The sequence below is a fragment of the Lentinula edodes genome (assembly GCF_021015755.1).
Source record: "Lentinula edodes strain Le(Bin) 0899 ss11 chromosome Unknown C8R40scaffold_45, whole genome shotgun sequence".
Taxonomy (NCBI): domain Eukaryota; kingdom Fungi; phylum Basidiomycota; class Agaricomycetes; order Agaricales; family Omphalotaceae; genus Lentinula; species Lentinula edodes.
In genome coordinates, this window is record NW_025764351.1 from 1 (window position 1) to 12,743 (window position 12,743).

General features: G+C 43.9%; 7 protein-coding genes across 7 annotated transcripts; 5 read left to right on the forward strand and 2 right to left on the reverse strand.

Annotated features, from left to right (window-relative positions):
- Positions 1–133: 133 nt before the first annotated feature.
- Positions 134–1,353, reverse strand: C8R40DRAFT_1073266 (maintenance of mitochondrial structure and function-domain-containing protein; the record flags this gene model as incomplete). The annotated part of the gene is made up of 5 exons (XM_046226542.1): positions 134–682; positions 738–916; positions 975–1,175; positions 1,239–1,281; positions 1,330–1,353. 5 exons carry the CDS (start codon positions 1,351–1,353, stop codon positions 134–136), a joined length of 996 nt encoding a protein of 331 aa, XP_046081459.1.
- Positions 1,354–1,584: 231 nt separating this feature from the next.
- C8R40DRAFT_1175606 (Fibrillarin-domain-containing protein) lies at positions 1,585–2,821 on the forward strand (the record flags this gene model as incomplete). The annotated part of the gene is made up of 6 exons (XM_046232354.1): positions 1,585–1,594; positions 1,656–1,751; positions 1,807–2,243; positions 2,294–2,378; positions 2,433–2,729; positions 2,787–2,821. The coding sequence occupies 6 exons, from the start codon at positions 1,585–1,587 to the stop codon at positions 2,819–2,821; spliced, it is 960 nt and encodes a 319-aa protein (XP_046081460.1).
- A 331-nt stretch (positions 2,822–3,152) lies between these two features.
- Positions 3,153–5,162, forward strand: C8R40DRAFT_1057196 (uncharacterized protein; the record flags this gene model as incomplete). Its single annotated transcript, XM_046225133.1, has 5 exons — positions 3,153–3,392; positions 3,444–3,749; positions 3,821–4,232; positions 4,304–4,679; positions 4,730–5,162. The coding sequence occupies 5 exons, from the start codon at positions 3,153–3,155 to the stop codon at positions 5,160–5,162; spliced, it is 1,767 nt and encodes a 588-aa protein (XP_046081461.1).
- Positions 5,163–5,607: 445 nt separating this feature from the next.
- C8R40DRAFT_1073269 (uncharacterized protein) lies at positions 5,608–6,110 on the forward strand (the record flags this gene model as incomplete). Its single annotated transcript, XM_046226543.1, has 4 exons — positions 5,608–5,634; positions 5,687–5,790; positions 5,851–5,928; positions 5,993–6,110. 4 exons carry the CDS (start codon positions 5,608–5,610, stop codon positions 6,108–6,110), a joined length of 327 nt encoding a protein of 108 aa, XP_046081462.1.
- A 456-nt stretch (positions 6,111–6,566) lies between these two features.
- C8R40DRAFT_1126372 (uncharacterized protein) lies at positions 6,567–8,631 on the forward strand. The gene is made up of 5 exons (XM_046229020.1): positions 6,567–6,815; positions 6,873–6,947; positions 7,008–7,606; positions 7,662–8,546; positions 8,608–8,631. Exons 1-4 carry the CDS (start codon positions 6,615–6,617, stop codon positions 8,263–8,265), a joined length of 1,479 nt encoding a protein of 492 aa, XP_046081463.1. The 5' UTR covers positions 6,567–6,614; the 3' UTR covers positions 8,266–8,546; positions 8,608–8,631.
- A 2,079-nt stretch (positions 8,632–10,710) lies between these two features.
- On the reverse strand, positions 10,711–11,662 carry C8R40DRAFT_1268067 (uncharacterized protein; the record flags this gene model as incomplete). Its single annotated transcript, XM_046233981.1, has 6 exons — positions 10,711–10,733; positions 10,808–10,818; positions 10,844–10,923; positions 10,973–11,043; positions 11,134–11,217; positions 11,464–11,662. 6 exons carry the CDS (start codon positions 11,660–11,662, stop codon positions 10,711–10,713), a joined length of 468 nt encoding a protein of 155 aa, XP_046081464.1.
- Positions 11,661–11,993, forward strand: C8R40DRAFT_1056946 (uncharacterized protein; the record flags this gene model as incomplete). The annotated part of the gene is made up of 1 exon (XM_046225118.1): positions 11,661–11,993. A coding segment is annotated over one exon (333 nt), but the record flags the coding sequence as incomplete, so codon positions are not given.
- Between the last annotated feature and the right edge of the window lie 750 nt (positions 11,994–12,743).

Genomic DNA, 12,743 nt, shown 5'->3' on the forward strand with positions numbered 1-12,743 from the left:
GGCTGGAGGCAGGGTATAGTCTTGAGTAGCTGGATGAAAAGATCACCTTAATCTACATAAGTAGGACCCTTTCTTAGACGGCGAAGATCAGAAGATTATAGACGACGCCATATACGAAAAAGATTCAAACCACCTATAAACCCTTGTCCTTGGCATCCACATCTACTTTACTTCCTTTTGATGAATCTTTATCTTCTGACTTCTTCGTGTCGTTCTTCTCTCCTTTTCCTCCAGGCTTCCTCTCTTTCTCGTCTTCCTCCAGTTCTGCCCTGCCAATCGTCGCTTTATTATCGACCAACGCGTGCAACGCTATCACCGCTCTCAGCAGACTACTCAAATACACTACCAGCAACTCATCATTCGTGCTCGTTGCGAAACTCTGTGTCGTGTCTGCGTCGGCGAGATCGGGAAGGAGGTTGAGCGCGTCTTGTAAGTGATACACGATCTGGTGGTTTACAGGCATAGTTCCTGCCGCGACATCGGCAAGGTATTTTTGTACGTCGCTGAGACGCGATTGCAGACCGCGGAGAGAAGATAGTTGTTCGCTGACGCGAGTGGCGAGAGTGGTTGTTGTGGAGTCCTTGATATCTCGTAGGAGATGCTCGACACCGATTTCTTCAGCTTCTTCGGCTTCGATTGCGGATGGACAGTGGAGGAACGTTTTGCGCGTTTCGGTGCCGTCCTGATTATAGTCTGATGAATACCTTTTGTATTAATTGAAATAGAGATGGGCTCACATCTTTGATCTCTTCGACAGCAAAGTAGGCGTCTGTTGGTATACCCACTGTTTCTGGCCGCACGTCAACAATGACCATTATCGGTCGGGCAATAAATCGCTTGAAAAGGTCATTGATTTCCTGATCTGAAGCTCGCAGCTTCGGTCCAGTGTGGTACCATCCAATCAGTCTTTCCTTCGCTGGACGACAGAGCCAGATGAGCTTCATTTTTCAGGTACTTGAAATACAAAGACGTACCATTGACCTTTTTGAACATTTCATACATTCCTTCGATGTAATTATGATCCAAAAACCACGTCTTACTGTCCTTCTCATCTTCCTCAAATGGAATACCGAAGGAATTGGCAACATTTATCGTTTTGCCGTTGTCCTGTCCTAGAAGAACGCCTATCACTCGCTTGTTAGTGTTGCGGGAGACTGCTCGAGCGTGGTGATCGGCTACAGAGAGAAGAACAAGTGGATGGACAACTGGGGGAAATCGATTAGTTAAGGACAATGTACAATCTGGTGCCATACTGATAGTAGTTGCAGCCAAAGCTGATAGCTATGCAAAATATTAGCAGAAGTTAGTTAAAGTGGCTGTATGCTTCACCTGTTCTGTTGTCGGAGCAACCATAATGACCGAGTGAGATGAATGAGGATTTTTGTGACGGGCGCGTAAGTTGAACGGGTTACGCGTTCATTGATATTTGATAAGATAAAGAAAGCGGCCCGCAAGTACCGCACTGCAACAATTTTCACACGAATCAAATTATCGAAAATTTTGCCTTCAACGCCGACCCCAGCATCGACGAATACCGCGCCTGCCTTGACTTCTAACTAATTTTCTTTCTTTTGGAGTTATAAAATGGCATTTGGTACAAGAATTCTGAGCAAATATCTCTCTTGACAATCAGCCAATCATTAGTTCAATTTTAGGTGCATCTGGAGGTCGCGGTGGATTTGGTGGTGGGAGAGGAAGAGGTGGAGGTGGAGACAGAGGTGGAAGAGGCGGTGGTCGAGGTGGTGGTCGCGGTGTGTTTTATTTATCTGCTTACTGCTGTTCAGACTGATAAGACTCTACGTACAGGTGGAGGTGTTCGTGGTGGAGGTGTAAGAGGTCGAGGAGGAGGACGCGGAGCTCCCGGTGGAAGGGGTCGTGGTGGAGACCGAGGTGGACGTGGCGGGCGTGGAGGAGCCAGGGGAGGAGCCAAGGGCGGCTCCAATGTTATTCTCGAACCCCACAGACATCCTGGAGTTTTCATCGCAAAAGGCAAAGAATCTCTTCTTGTCACAAAAAACCTTGTACCTGGTGAATCTGTATATGGTGAGAAACGGGTATCTATTGACGGCGGTGTTGAGGGCACCAAAATCGAATACAGAGTGTGGAATCCTTTCCGTTCCAAGCTTGCTGCTGGTGTACTGGGAGGTTTGGATGATATTTTCATCGCACCTGGTAAGAAGGTGCTGTATCTTGGTGCTGCAAGTGGTACCAGTGTAAGTCATGTCGCTGACATTGTCGGACCTGTAAGTCTAGTTCTTTACTACTCCGGACATTATATTTATTTGATCTGTAGGAGGGAATCGTATACGCCGTCGAATTCTCTCTACGATCTGGCCGTGATCTTATAAACATGGCTAAGAAACGAACAAATGTCATTCGTATGTTATTCCTCCGTTATCACATACTTATTTTATTGCTAATTAGTTGAATAGCTATCGTCGAAGATGCCCGACTCCCCACAAAATACCGTATGCTCCTCTCTCAAGTCGACGTTATCTTTGCCGACGTCGCACAACCCGACCAAGCCCGTATTGTCATCCTTAACGCCGAGCATTTTCTTAAAGACGGTGGACATGTAGTCATTTCCATCAAGGCAAGTTGTATCGACTCAACAATTCCCCCGGATGTCGTTTTTGCTCGCGAAGTTGAAACTTTACAAAATAATCGGTTCAAGGCCCTGGAACAGGTCCCTTTGGAACCGTATGAACGTGATCACGCTATGGTCTCCGGTAAGTTCCTTTTTTGATTCCTAAATGCTCGCGTCCACTGATTTGCTTGTCTTTTAGCTGTCTACCTTCGACACAAAGCCAAGAAGAACTGAGGATGGAAGCTGTTGACATTCATTCTGTGTTTTTGTTGTTGCTGTTGTACATCTGTTTCTATCTTTTTTCCTATCTATCAACTTTTCACAGTCTCGAGAACGCGTAAGAATTGATGAGGATTGAAAATCTGAAGAATAAATTATCGTTTGCGCCATCTTTCGCACGTGCTGAAGAACTTCTCTGACTCGATCAAAAAATGTTGCTATCGATCCACCGTAGAATTTCCTAATCCTGGCTTTCTTACCAACTCTCCGACGACCTTTTGTATTACCATCTTTCCACCGTCTGTCACGACCCCATACACCAGAATTAACCATAATAACAAAACGCATGGCGTCTACGCTGCCTTCACTGCCTCCGGTCGCAGGCACCGACCCTTCTTCCTCGGTTTTTGACGCTTTCCGCACATCTATAGCAAAAAGAGTAGCAGACGCCTTACATCCTCTCACCATAGAACAGGCTTATGCTGGTGTTGACTTTGGAAAGAAGGGTGAAGATTTCACTGTTGCGTTGCCGAGGTTCAGGCTACCTGGTAAGGTAGATGAATTGGCTAAAAGAGTTATCGACCAGGTACGTTTTTTGTGCTCAGCGTGAATGCTCAGTATGCTCATACCTATATAGTTCCAAGCGGACGACTTTGTTGCCTCAATAAAGCACGACAAAGCTTTCCTTCACTTTCAGCTGAATACCACATCTCTCATCCGCGAAACCCTTAATCAAATACATCGTCTTGATGGCCAGTATGGGTGTAACGCCTCTGGATCTGGCAAGAAAGTCGTAATTGAATACTCATCACCAAATATCGCGAAATCTTTCCACGTAGGACACCTTCGAAGTACCATTATTGGGGCATTTCTGGCCAACGTTTACAAGGCTTGTAGCTGGGAGGTGATTTCTGCGAACTACCTAGGTGACTGGGGTACCCAGGTGAACTAAAACATATCCTCCTTGCCGTGGTTATCCTTATTCAACGAAACTTTGTATTCGTCGCGTCTTAGTTCGGTCTCATTGCGGTTGGATACGAAAAGTATGGGTCGCAGGAAGAACTCCAAAGAGACGCAATAAAACACCTTTTCGACATCTACGTGAAGATCAACAAAGACGCCGAGACAGACCCGGAAGTCAAAGTCGAGGCTGCGAAATTCTTTCGCAGGATGGAGGACGGCGACGAAAGTGCGTTAAAGAATTGGAGAGAATGGCGGGAGCTTAGTGTAAAGAAATACGAAGCGGAATACGACCGCCTCAATGTGCATTTTGATGTGTACACTGGAGAGAGTAAAGTCGGACAGAAATCAATTGACGACGCGATAAAGAGATTGGATGAAATGGGGTTGATTGAAGACCATGAGGGCGCGAAGTTAATTAATTTGGAGAAGCACAAGCTTGGGAAAGCAGTTGTCAGGAAGAAAGGTACGTTGGTATGAATGTATTCTTGGTGAATGTCTATCTCACTGAAATACGTATCTCCGCATTTCGAACAGATGGCACTTCCATCTACCTCACTCGTGATATCGGTGGAGCCGTAGAGCGATACGAAAAGTACAAATTCGACAAAATGATCTATGTGATATCCTCACAACAAGACCTTCACGTCTCGCAGTTCTTCAAAGTCCTTGAGCTTATGGAGTTCCCCTGGGCCAAGGATCTTGTTCATATCAACTACGGACTTGTACAGGGAATGAGCACCCGAAAGGGTACAGTCGTCTTCCTGAACCAAATTATCAAGGAAGCGACGACGGTGATGCATGAGCAAATGCAGAAGAACGAAGAAAAATACAACGCTGTGGAGGACCCGGAGAAAACTTCAGAGGAGCTCGGTATCACTGGAATCAAAATTCAGGATATGACCGCCAAGAGGTACGTTGTTTAGAAAATCATTCATTTCATCACCTGAAAATCGTGCCCAGGATAAACAACTACACTTTCAACTGGGACCGCATGTTATCATTTGAGGGCGATACCGGTCCATATCTTCAATACGCACATGTCCGTCTTGCTTCAATCGGTCGCAAAAACCCACACCTTCTACCTCTACCTCCCCCATCCGAGATCAATATCGAAACCCTCACCACTTCCATACACGCACGGGAAATTGCGTTCCTATTGGGTACATACCCGGACGTCGTAAAAACAGCGTTAAAAACTCATGAGCCTAGTGGGGTAGTGACGTTTGCGTTCAGACTGAGCCATGCGATTTCGAGTGCTTGGGAAACAGTCATTGTGAAAGGAGAGGAAGACATAGAAAAGGCAAAGGCAAGGATGTGGTTGTATGAAAGCGCAAGGGATGTTTTGGCGGCCAGTATGCGATTGTTGAGTATTAGGCCTTTGGAGAGGATGTAGTACAACGATACCTATGTATCTTAATATATATTCTGCGGTACAAATCCTGTTTGTTTGCATAAGCGCCCATTTTCTTTGCTCCTTGCTTCCATGTAGTCGCTTGCTTTATGCGAGAACGAGGTCCGCTTTCAATTGTACAGTTACCTCAGAAAGGGCATTCTTCATTTCGAACAAAACTTCGAACCTCGCCAAAATCCGAGTCGCGTGGCCTTCAAGCGTTGTGTTTTTCCTTGAAAAAGTAATTTTTGTCGGACACTCCTAAAAAGGCAGAAAACGAGTTTGGCTTTCCAGTGCTCCCACACCAATCGACCAACTTTTGAAATCACTTATAACGCGGCATCATGTTCTCCTCATTCTATCATACAGTGCTCCCTCCCCCTATAAGTTACCTGTCTGTGCGCATACTGAACCAAAGTGTCAAAAACATCCCCATTATTGACAAAGAATGCCCCGCGCAACATCATCGTCGAAGGTCGGTTGGCCTTTCGGTCATAATTAATCCAACTCTTACCACAATCCCTTAGCCTGAAGAGGGCTCCGTTCAGTGTGAAATTTGTCAAGCAATCATTGCTCGCAAACAAGATTTCCCTCGCCATATGCGGATTCATAGCGACAAACGAGATGAGATGTAAGTATGATGCTGCCAGTTGTTCTTTGTAATCTATCGCACACCCGGTTTCTGCTCCAGAATCTTCAAATGTCCTTGGCCCGGATGTGCCTATGAGAGTCTGCAGAGAAGTAATGTCGACATCCATCATCGTATACAGTAAGTGCTACTTGCTCTTCAGATATAATGTGACACTCCATGTTCAACTTACGCTACCCCGCAGTACACAAGAGAAATCCAAAGCATGTCCTGATTGTGATTTCACTACCAGTGATCCCGGATCCTTGACGCGCCACCGGAAGAGATTTCATGGATATCAACCCAAAGCTAAAACGGCCTAGCGCGTTAATACCTATCCACACATTAAAACCAAGACATTCATTCCGTAGGTGTGCCCCCGAGTTTAACTCCAACTTCGTCGTGCTCGAGTCTGGTATACTATAAATCGTGGGTCTTCGCGCGTCGAGAACGCGTCTTATTTCTGCCGCATGAACATCGACTATACCGTTTCCCGTTTCCCCATCGGTGCCACCTATTGTGTGTCGAGGAAACCGGAACGTGGATGCATTACAGCAGGAACGTAACAATAACCTTCGAATTTCGAGGCGACGCAAGCGGTAGCATTGAAGGTACTGGTAAACTCCTCAACTGAATGCAATTAATTGTGATTGCCTCGCTGTTTCTCTTGATGTATGTTCAAGCTAGTTGTAGCTTCAATGAATTCAGCTTTATTTAGCCCACATGTCTGTGCCGTTTTCTGAGTCTCGGATAATGCATGGCGCTTACCAGGCGCTTGACCTGTTATCGCTCTCCTCCCTCATCTTTGACTCACTCACTCACTACAAATGGATGGTTCGATCTACTTCAACAGGATCACCAAGGGTGCCAAGGATCTGATAAAAGCCGAACAAAGTGGTAAACCTATACCTGCTAGCTTTGATTTTGCCAATTCGCAGATTTGTGCTTGGTGCAAACAGAGCATTGAACCGCCGAAGAAGCCTCTGAGGTGCTCTGCATGCAAAGCACCCATTTACTGCTCTGCTAAAGTATATATCTTTGACTCTTTTGTGATTCCTTCGCTTATTCCCTTTGTGTTTGTACAGTGCGCGAAACGCGATTGGAAAACCCCTGCCGTTCCTAATGCTGTTACGCACAAAGTTCTTTGTACTGACAACAAGGTCTATTGATCTCTTTGATGAATTATGCTGCAAGGATCCTGATATGAATCGTGCTGATAGAGACATATGCAAAGACTGCCTGAAGTCCAAGCCGTCCTCAAATCCTTCCCTTGGGGGCGACTCGAATCTGATGGAACATTCAGCTCTGAAATTGCGCGTGGTCGTTTCGATGTGCTAGGTGGTTCAGGATATGGATTCTGGTCACATCGGGGTGGCCCAATACCCCATCAATTACACGGCGATGGCGCTTTTCAGATCGATAATGTGTCTCACAGCGCCCAATTCATTCAAACGATGCTCAGAGCCTTTGATCATCTCGACGGCAGTGATCTACTTAAAACGAGACATCTCACAGATGAAGAAGGTTGGAAACTCCCAAGGGAACTCATACCGTTCCGTGATATCACACAAGACGCACGTAGGCCGATGTTGGTAACTCAGTTCCAGGGAGGTGTGGTTGATTGGGATAGTTGGTACAGGTGGAGGAACCTTCCAAAGATGTCACCGGCTGCGCTTTTAATGGACTTTCCAATGAGTGTGTACCAGATGCTCGTTCATTGTCTTGAGATCACACACCCCAACGCTGGAAGCGAAATTAAGCCCGTAAATCTCGACATCTACTTTTTAGGTGTGGAAGTGGAGCTGAATTTTCTGCCTCTGTATGTCTATGCACAATCTCCTCCATGAGTATGCCGCTCAATAAATTGTATCTAGGTTCTCCGAAATTGCCCTCCTTCTCCCATACCATAACCTCAAACTCACTTTATTTGGTCCTGGCGTCCGCAAATTCCTCGACGAGGCCAAGAAACATCCAAGCTCCATCGCTGCGAAATCTCGCGCTTCTGGAAACCCCATTTTCTCTTACACTGCTCCACCCGAATGTGGTTCATCTACTATCAACATTCGTCTCAGCGGCAACACCACCTGGTTTCCCAATCCGCACACAGTACCCGATGCTATTGTCGCGTGTAATGCAGGTCTAGCCTCATATCCTGAATGGGTCCCTATCATTCGTGCCACCCTAGTCTTATGTATACCGTTCGCGACTACGGAGTACTGCGAGCAGTCTGCTGAAGCGCAGAGGAACTTCTTCCCGATGCTAATACGCGGCTCCAGGGTTTTCATACCTCTAGACGACCAGAGTCATAAAATTGAACTGAATCCATTCCACCGTCCCGGACAGAGAGTATTTCCTATGTATAGTTTACCAAATTTGGTGAATGGGTTCACGCTGGTGGTGTATAAATCCAAAGCGGTCGATCATGAGTTAACGGGTGATATTGGGAGAGGAAGGTATACATTGGATGAGATTGATTAGTACTTGTTGTCGATCGGATTTTTTCCTTGAGAACCTGTAACGAATCCTTTAAGATGAAACAATATGAATGGACACCTCAACTGTAATGTAATTTCACTGCCATCTATCCGGATTCAGTGCTGCTCCGAGCTGGTCGAGCGACTCGGAGGTGAGAAGAGAAAGCTAAGTGCGAAAAATATGATCGCTGACTTTGACCAAAGGGCTGAGGAGGGTCTTAAATCCTGCGATCGACGTAGAATTGGCCAAAGTTCACCGCAACAGGAACTTATTTTCTATCCACTGTAAGCACCCGTTTTTTATCCTTAGGGCTCTTTCAAGATATTTCATTGAGTATGCCCCGAGTGCTACTGCCTAACGTCAGCACCCCAAGGCCCTTGAACAAAAATATTGCAAGGAAGAGGCAAGGTTTGATAATAATGCAGTGATATGTAGTATCCTGATGCCAGATGTTCAGAGCTCGATACCTGATCCATTCCGATGAGATTGCAGTTTGCTGAAGTTCTGCAAGTGCCACCGATGTACTACAGCGCTGATGGTTATGGACAACATAGTCAGTAAATTCAAGTGAGCACAGCTACAGATAGTAGGCCCTCGGCAGCTCCCTGGCAGTCCCCTCAAGAAAATTGTCATATTCAAGTCATGAACATGTAAGATAGTGTAAGACTCATTACGGCTAGTGAAGGCAATTACCTTTCTATTCTCTCCATAACCGCCATCATCTTGATTTATTCGCACGACTAACATCGTCGAAACAAGCCTCGGTGGGGGTGTTAGAGTAACTCAATAGAAAGGGTATAATATCACCAAAGCATTCATAAAGTTTCGACAAGGTTATAAAGGTCATAACATCACCAAAGAATTCATAGTCTCGACAAGGTTTCGACAAGGATAAAAAAGAGAGAAAGGGCATAATATCACCAAAGAATTCATAAAGTTTCGACAAGGCTAGAAAGGTCATAACATCACCAAAGAATTCATAATCTCGACAAGGTTTCGACAAGGATAGAAAAAGAGAGATTCAGATCACACGGAGTTGTTAAAAAGTGAATATACGACTTGGTCGTAGGCCCTATTTGAAGGAATTTGATCGCTGTAGTCGACAACTACCCTGTTTGGAGGCTGTCCGTCCAACTGGAAAACCTGTTGACCCAAGAGCCCGAGAGATTCTTCATGATGAACGGAAAGGATTTGGCCCGGCACGGAAATGGCGCAGACGCCGGTTTCAAGGCTGTGGAACGTAAAATTTCCTCACCTCCAAAAAACAACAACGACAACGCTTCTAGCTCACGCTATCCATACACTCCTTCAATCCATACTCATCCTCTTAATCTTAATCTCAACTCCTCACTTAATATGACCCGTTGATACAACCCAAAATAATCTGAACTCGAAATGTCAAAACTTCGGCAGTTCATGCAGAGGTTCAGTGGTATATCTACAAGTCTACAGTACATTGTGGTTTGATACAGATTGCACAGATGTTCACTGAAGATGATTCAAATAAGATTCTCGGCAGTATAACACAATTGTACTCACTCAGACCACTAAAACCCATTCTTTATGTTGAGTGTACATTGCTTAAAGCATATTACATGTATATCAAAGACTAATTGTACCAAGCAAGTAAGACAGAAGTAGAGACTAGTAATTATGGGCTGACATACTGCATATGCTCGGATTTCCAAAGCAATAGCTAAAGCAGCTCAAAAGCATAATAGACTCGGAATGTATGACAGATATCTGATGCAACCAGGCACAAGGGAACAATAGCTAAAGCAGCTCATGCCTGACAGATATCTGATGCAACCAGGCACAGTGGCACAATAGCTAAAGAAACTCAACCACATGTTTATTATGATTGGTACCTGATGTTCATGTGAGTCTCGGAGTTTATCCGGGAGTCAGATGGTTCAATAAAATATGCACATGGTTACCTCGGAACAAGATATTCCGAACCATGTGCAGCATAATAAAACCCTAGACCCTGGGCTAGCTCTAGGCCCCCAGAATTGCATATATACCAGTAAAAACCTCGAGACAGGACAAGCTTGCTCCACCCCCACTTCTGTAGAGATTGCTAGTCCTACAACTTGAAGGGAGTTTAGTTTCAGCATAGAAAGAATACACTTGATTAGACAGAAAGAATTGTATAACTCAGAAAGATTGTACTATTTGACTTAAAGAAAGAGAGTAAAGTTATTCAGTACAAGCAAGTAAAGTTATTCAGTTCAGAAGTTACAAAGTTACCTTTGAATATCAAGCCCAAGTTTTATAGAACTTGTGAAAGAAAATCTATTACACTTGTTATAACCAACTTAAAAGCATTTTGTACATTGAATATAATAAATCTTTCTGTGCACCCCTCCGAACTTGTGTTTGACTTAGTTTTGTGTGTGTTGGTGTTGGTGTTTGTGTGAGATTTGTTCTTGCATTTGCATTTTGCACTTAGCCTAAAGTCAACATATCATCTGGAGCCCACCGCGAGGGGGTCAAAAGATTAAAATTCATTGGAAAATTTGCAAGGCTTTTAGCCAAAACTTACCACCATTGCACCTAAAAAGAGTCAAGTACAACTTACTCAATTAGATCTGGAAGCTGCAAAAACAGCTTTGAGACAAAAACAAGAAGAACAGAAACAACAGAGAGCTCAAAGAAGTGCTAGAAGAGAATCTTATAAAGAGTTATCTTCAAATATTTCTAAGCTAACTGAAGGATCTTCTTCTTCACAAAGAATCCCAAGTCCAGAGAAAAAGTCTTCTACACCAATCCGAGACAAAGCTGTGTCGGAATTGCAGAGTGTTACCAAAGACAGAATACAATCCAACTTGGAACTTCAACAACAGAGAGCAGCATTATTGCTTATCTCACCTCTTGCACAACATATCCCATTACCCAATTCCCCTGAGTTAACACTCAGACAGATTGAAAAACTTCCTGCATCTAATTCCATTCCTGGAAGTTTTGATCATCAAGCTTCAGAGGAAGAAGATCACAGTATAAACTCAGAACAAGAACAATCTTTTGTAGAATTTGAGAACTTTGCTTCTACACAACTCTTCCCACCTGAATTTTCAGAGTCAGAAGAAGGACAAGAATTAGAGCTTCCTGAATCAAGTTCTGCAGTTGAACAAATAAAACAAGAAGAGACAGATTCTGAATCACTCTTTGATCTTGAATACAAGGAAGGAAGTAAAACACCTCCTCCATTTGCATTCAGTTTTGGCCAAGCAATATCACCAGGCTTTTTGAATTTTAATCCAAACTCCCAGCAAACATCATCCCCAAGAAATTCATTATATAAAACAACTATCACAATGTCTGGATCTTCTAGCACAATGCCTAGACCTGGTTCTAGAGATGCACCAAGGTTAACTGCAGAAGGAACAGATGATCCCATGAAAGTTAGAAGATATTTTGATGACTTGGAAAATTTATTCACTGATTGTAATATCAATAATGAATTAGACAAAAAGAAGTGGACAGTGAGGTATCCAGAAGAACAAGTAGCTTGGGAATGGAAAGCTATGTCTGAGTACAGCACTGCTACAAGCACATTTACAGACTTCAAGAAAGTAGTTTTAAGTAGTTACCCAGGAGCTACTGATGAAGAACGGGGAACTATGAGAGAATTGAACCGTTTATTCAAAAAGTACAAAAACATTGGAAGTGATGACTTGGATGAATACATGGCTCTTGTAAGAAGATTTAGAGCAGTAAAGAAAGAGCTCAATCCTCCACAAGTGGCAGGAGCAGCAGTACAACCCGAGCCTTTAGTCACTAATAGAGAACTTGTGGAGAAATTCACCAGAGCTCTGGACATAGGTTTCCGAAATGCTATATTTGCTGCATTACATATTAAAGGGAAAACTAGAACAGTTCCGGCAGGTCAAAAAGTGAGACCTGATGACATGTATGATATTGATGAAGTCATTGCACAAGGGGAAGCTATAGCTAGAGGTACTATGCCAGGTACAGATCCTATGTCATCTGTTGCTACAAATGCAAGTTCTAGTTATGCTCCTCCTGTTCACATCAAGCAAGAACAATTTCAGCAGCAAATTAATGACTTGATTAGTGAGAAAATTGCAGTATTAATGGATACAATCAAAATCTCTCAAGATCAAGTTAGACAAGAAAACTCTAAGCAGATCAATGAGTTCATGAGAACTTATCAACAGAATAATGTTCCCAGAGGGAGTGTTCCTCAAGGATATGCTTCTCATCAGATGCCTGCTGGATTTGAAGCTAATCCAGTAAAATCACAGAATGTAGAAATGCGGGACAATAACAAGGCTCCTTATGACTGGCATGGCAATCTTAGCAAAGTAGTATGTTACTTCTGCAGTGAAGAAGGTCATGTGGCAAATGATTGTCATCATAGGCAAGATTTGCTGGAACTAGGAAGGATTGTACTTGTGAATGGTAGAGCTAGATTACCTGGCAACTATCCTATTCCAAGGCAACCAATAGGAGCAGTA

Coding starts and splice junctions, on each gene's coding strand:
- C8R40DRAFT_1126372 (XM_046229020.1), top strand. CDS start 6,615: ATGGATGGTTCGATCTACTTCAACAGGATCACCAAGGGTGCCAAGGAT. Junction 6,816..6,872: donor CCATTTACTGCTCTGCTAAA/GTATATATCTTT, acceptor GTGTTTGTACAG/TGCGCGAAACGCGATTGGAA. Junction 7,607..7,661: donor GAGCTGAATTTTCTGCCTCT/GTATGTCTATGC, acceptor AATTGTATCTAG/GTTCTCCGAAATTGCCCTCC.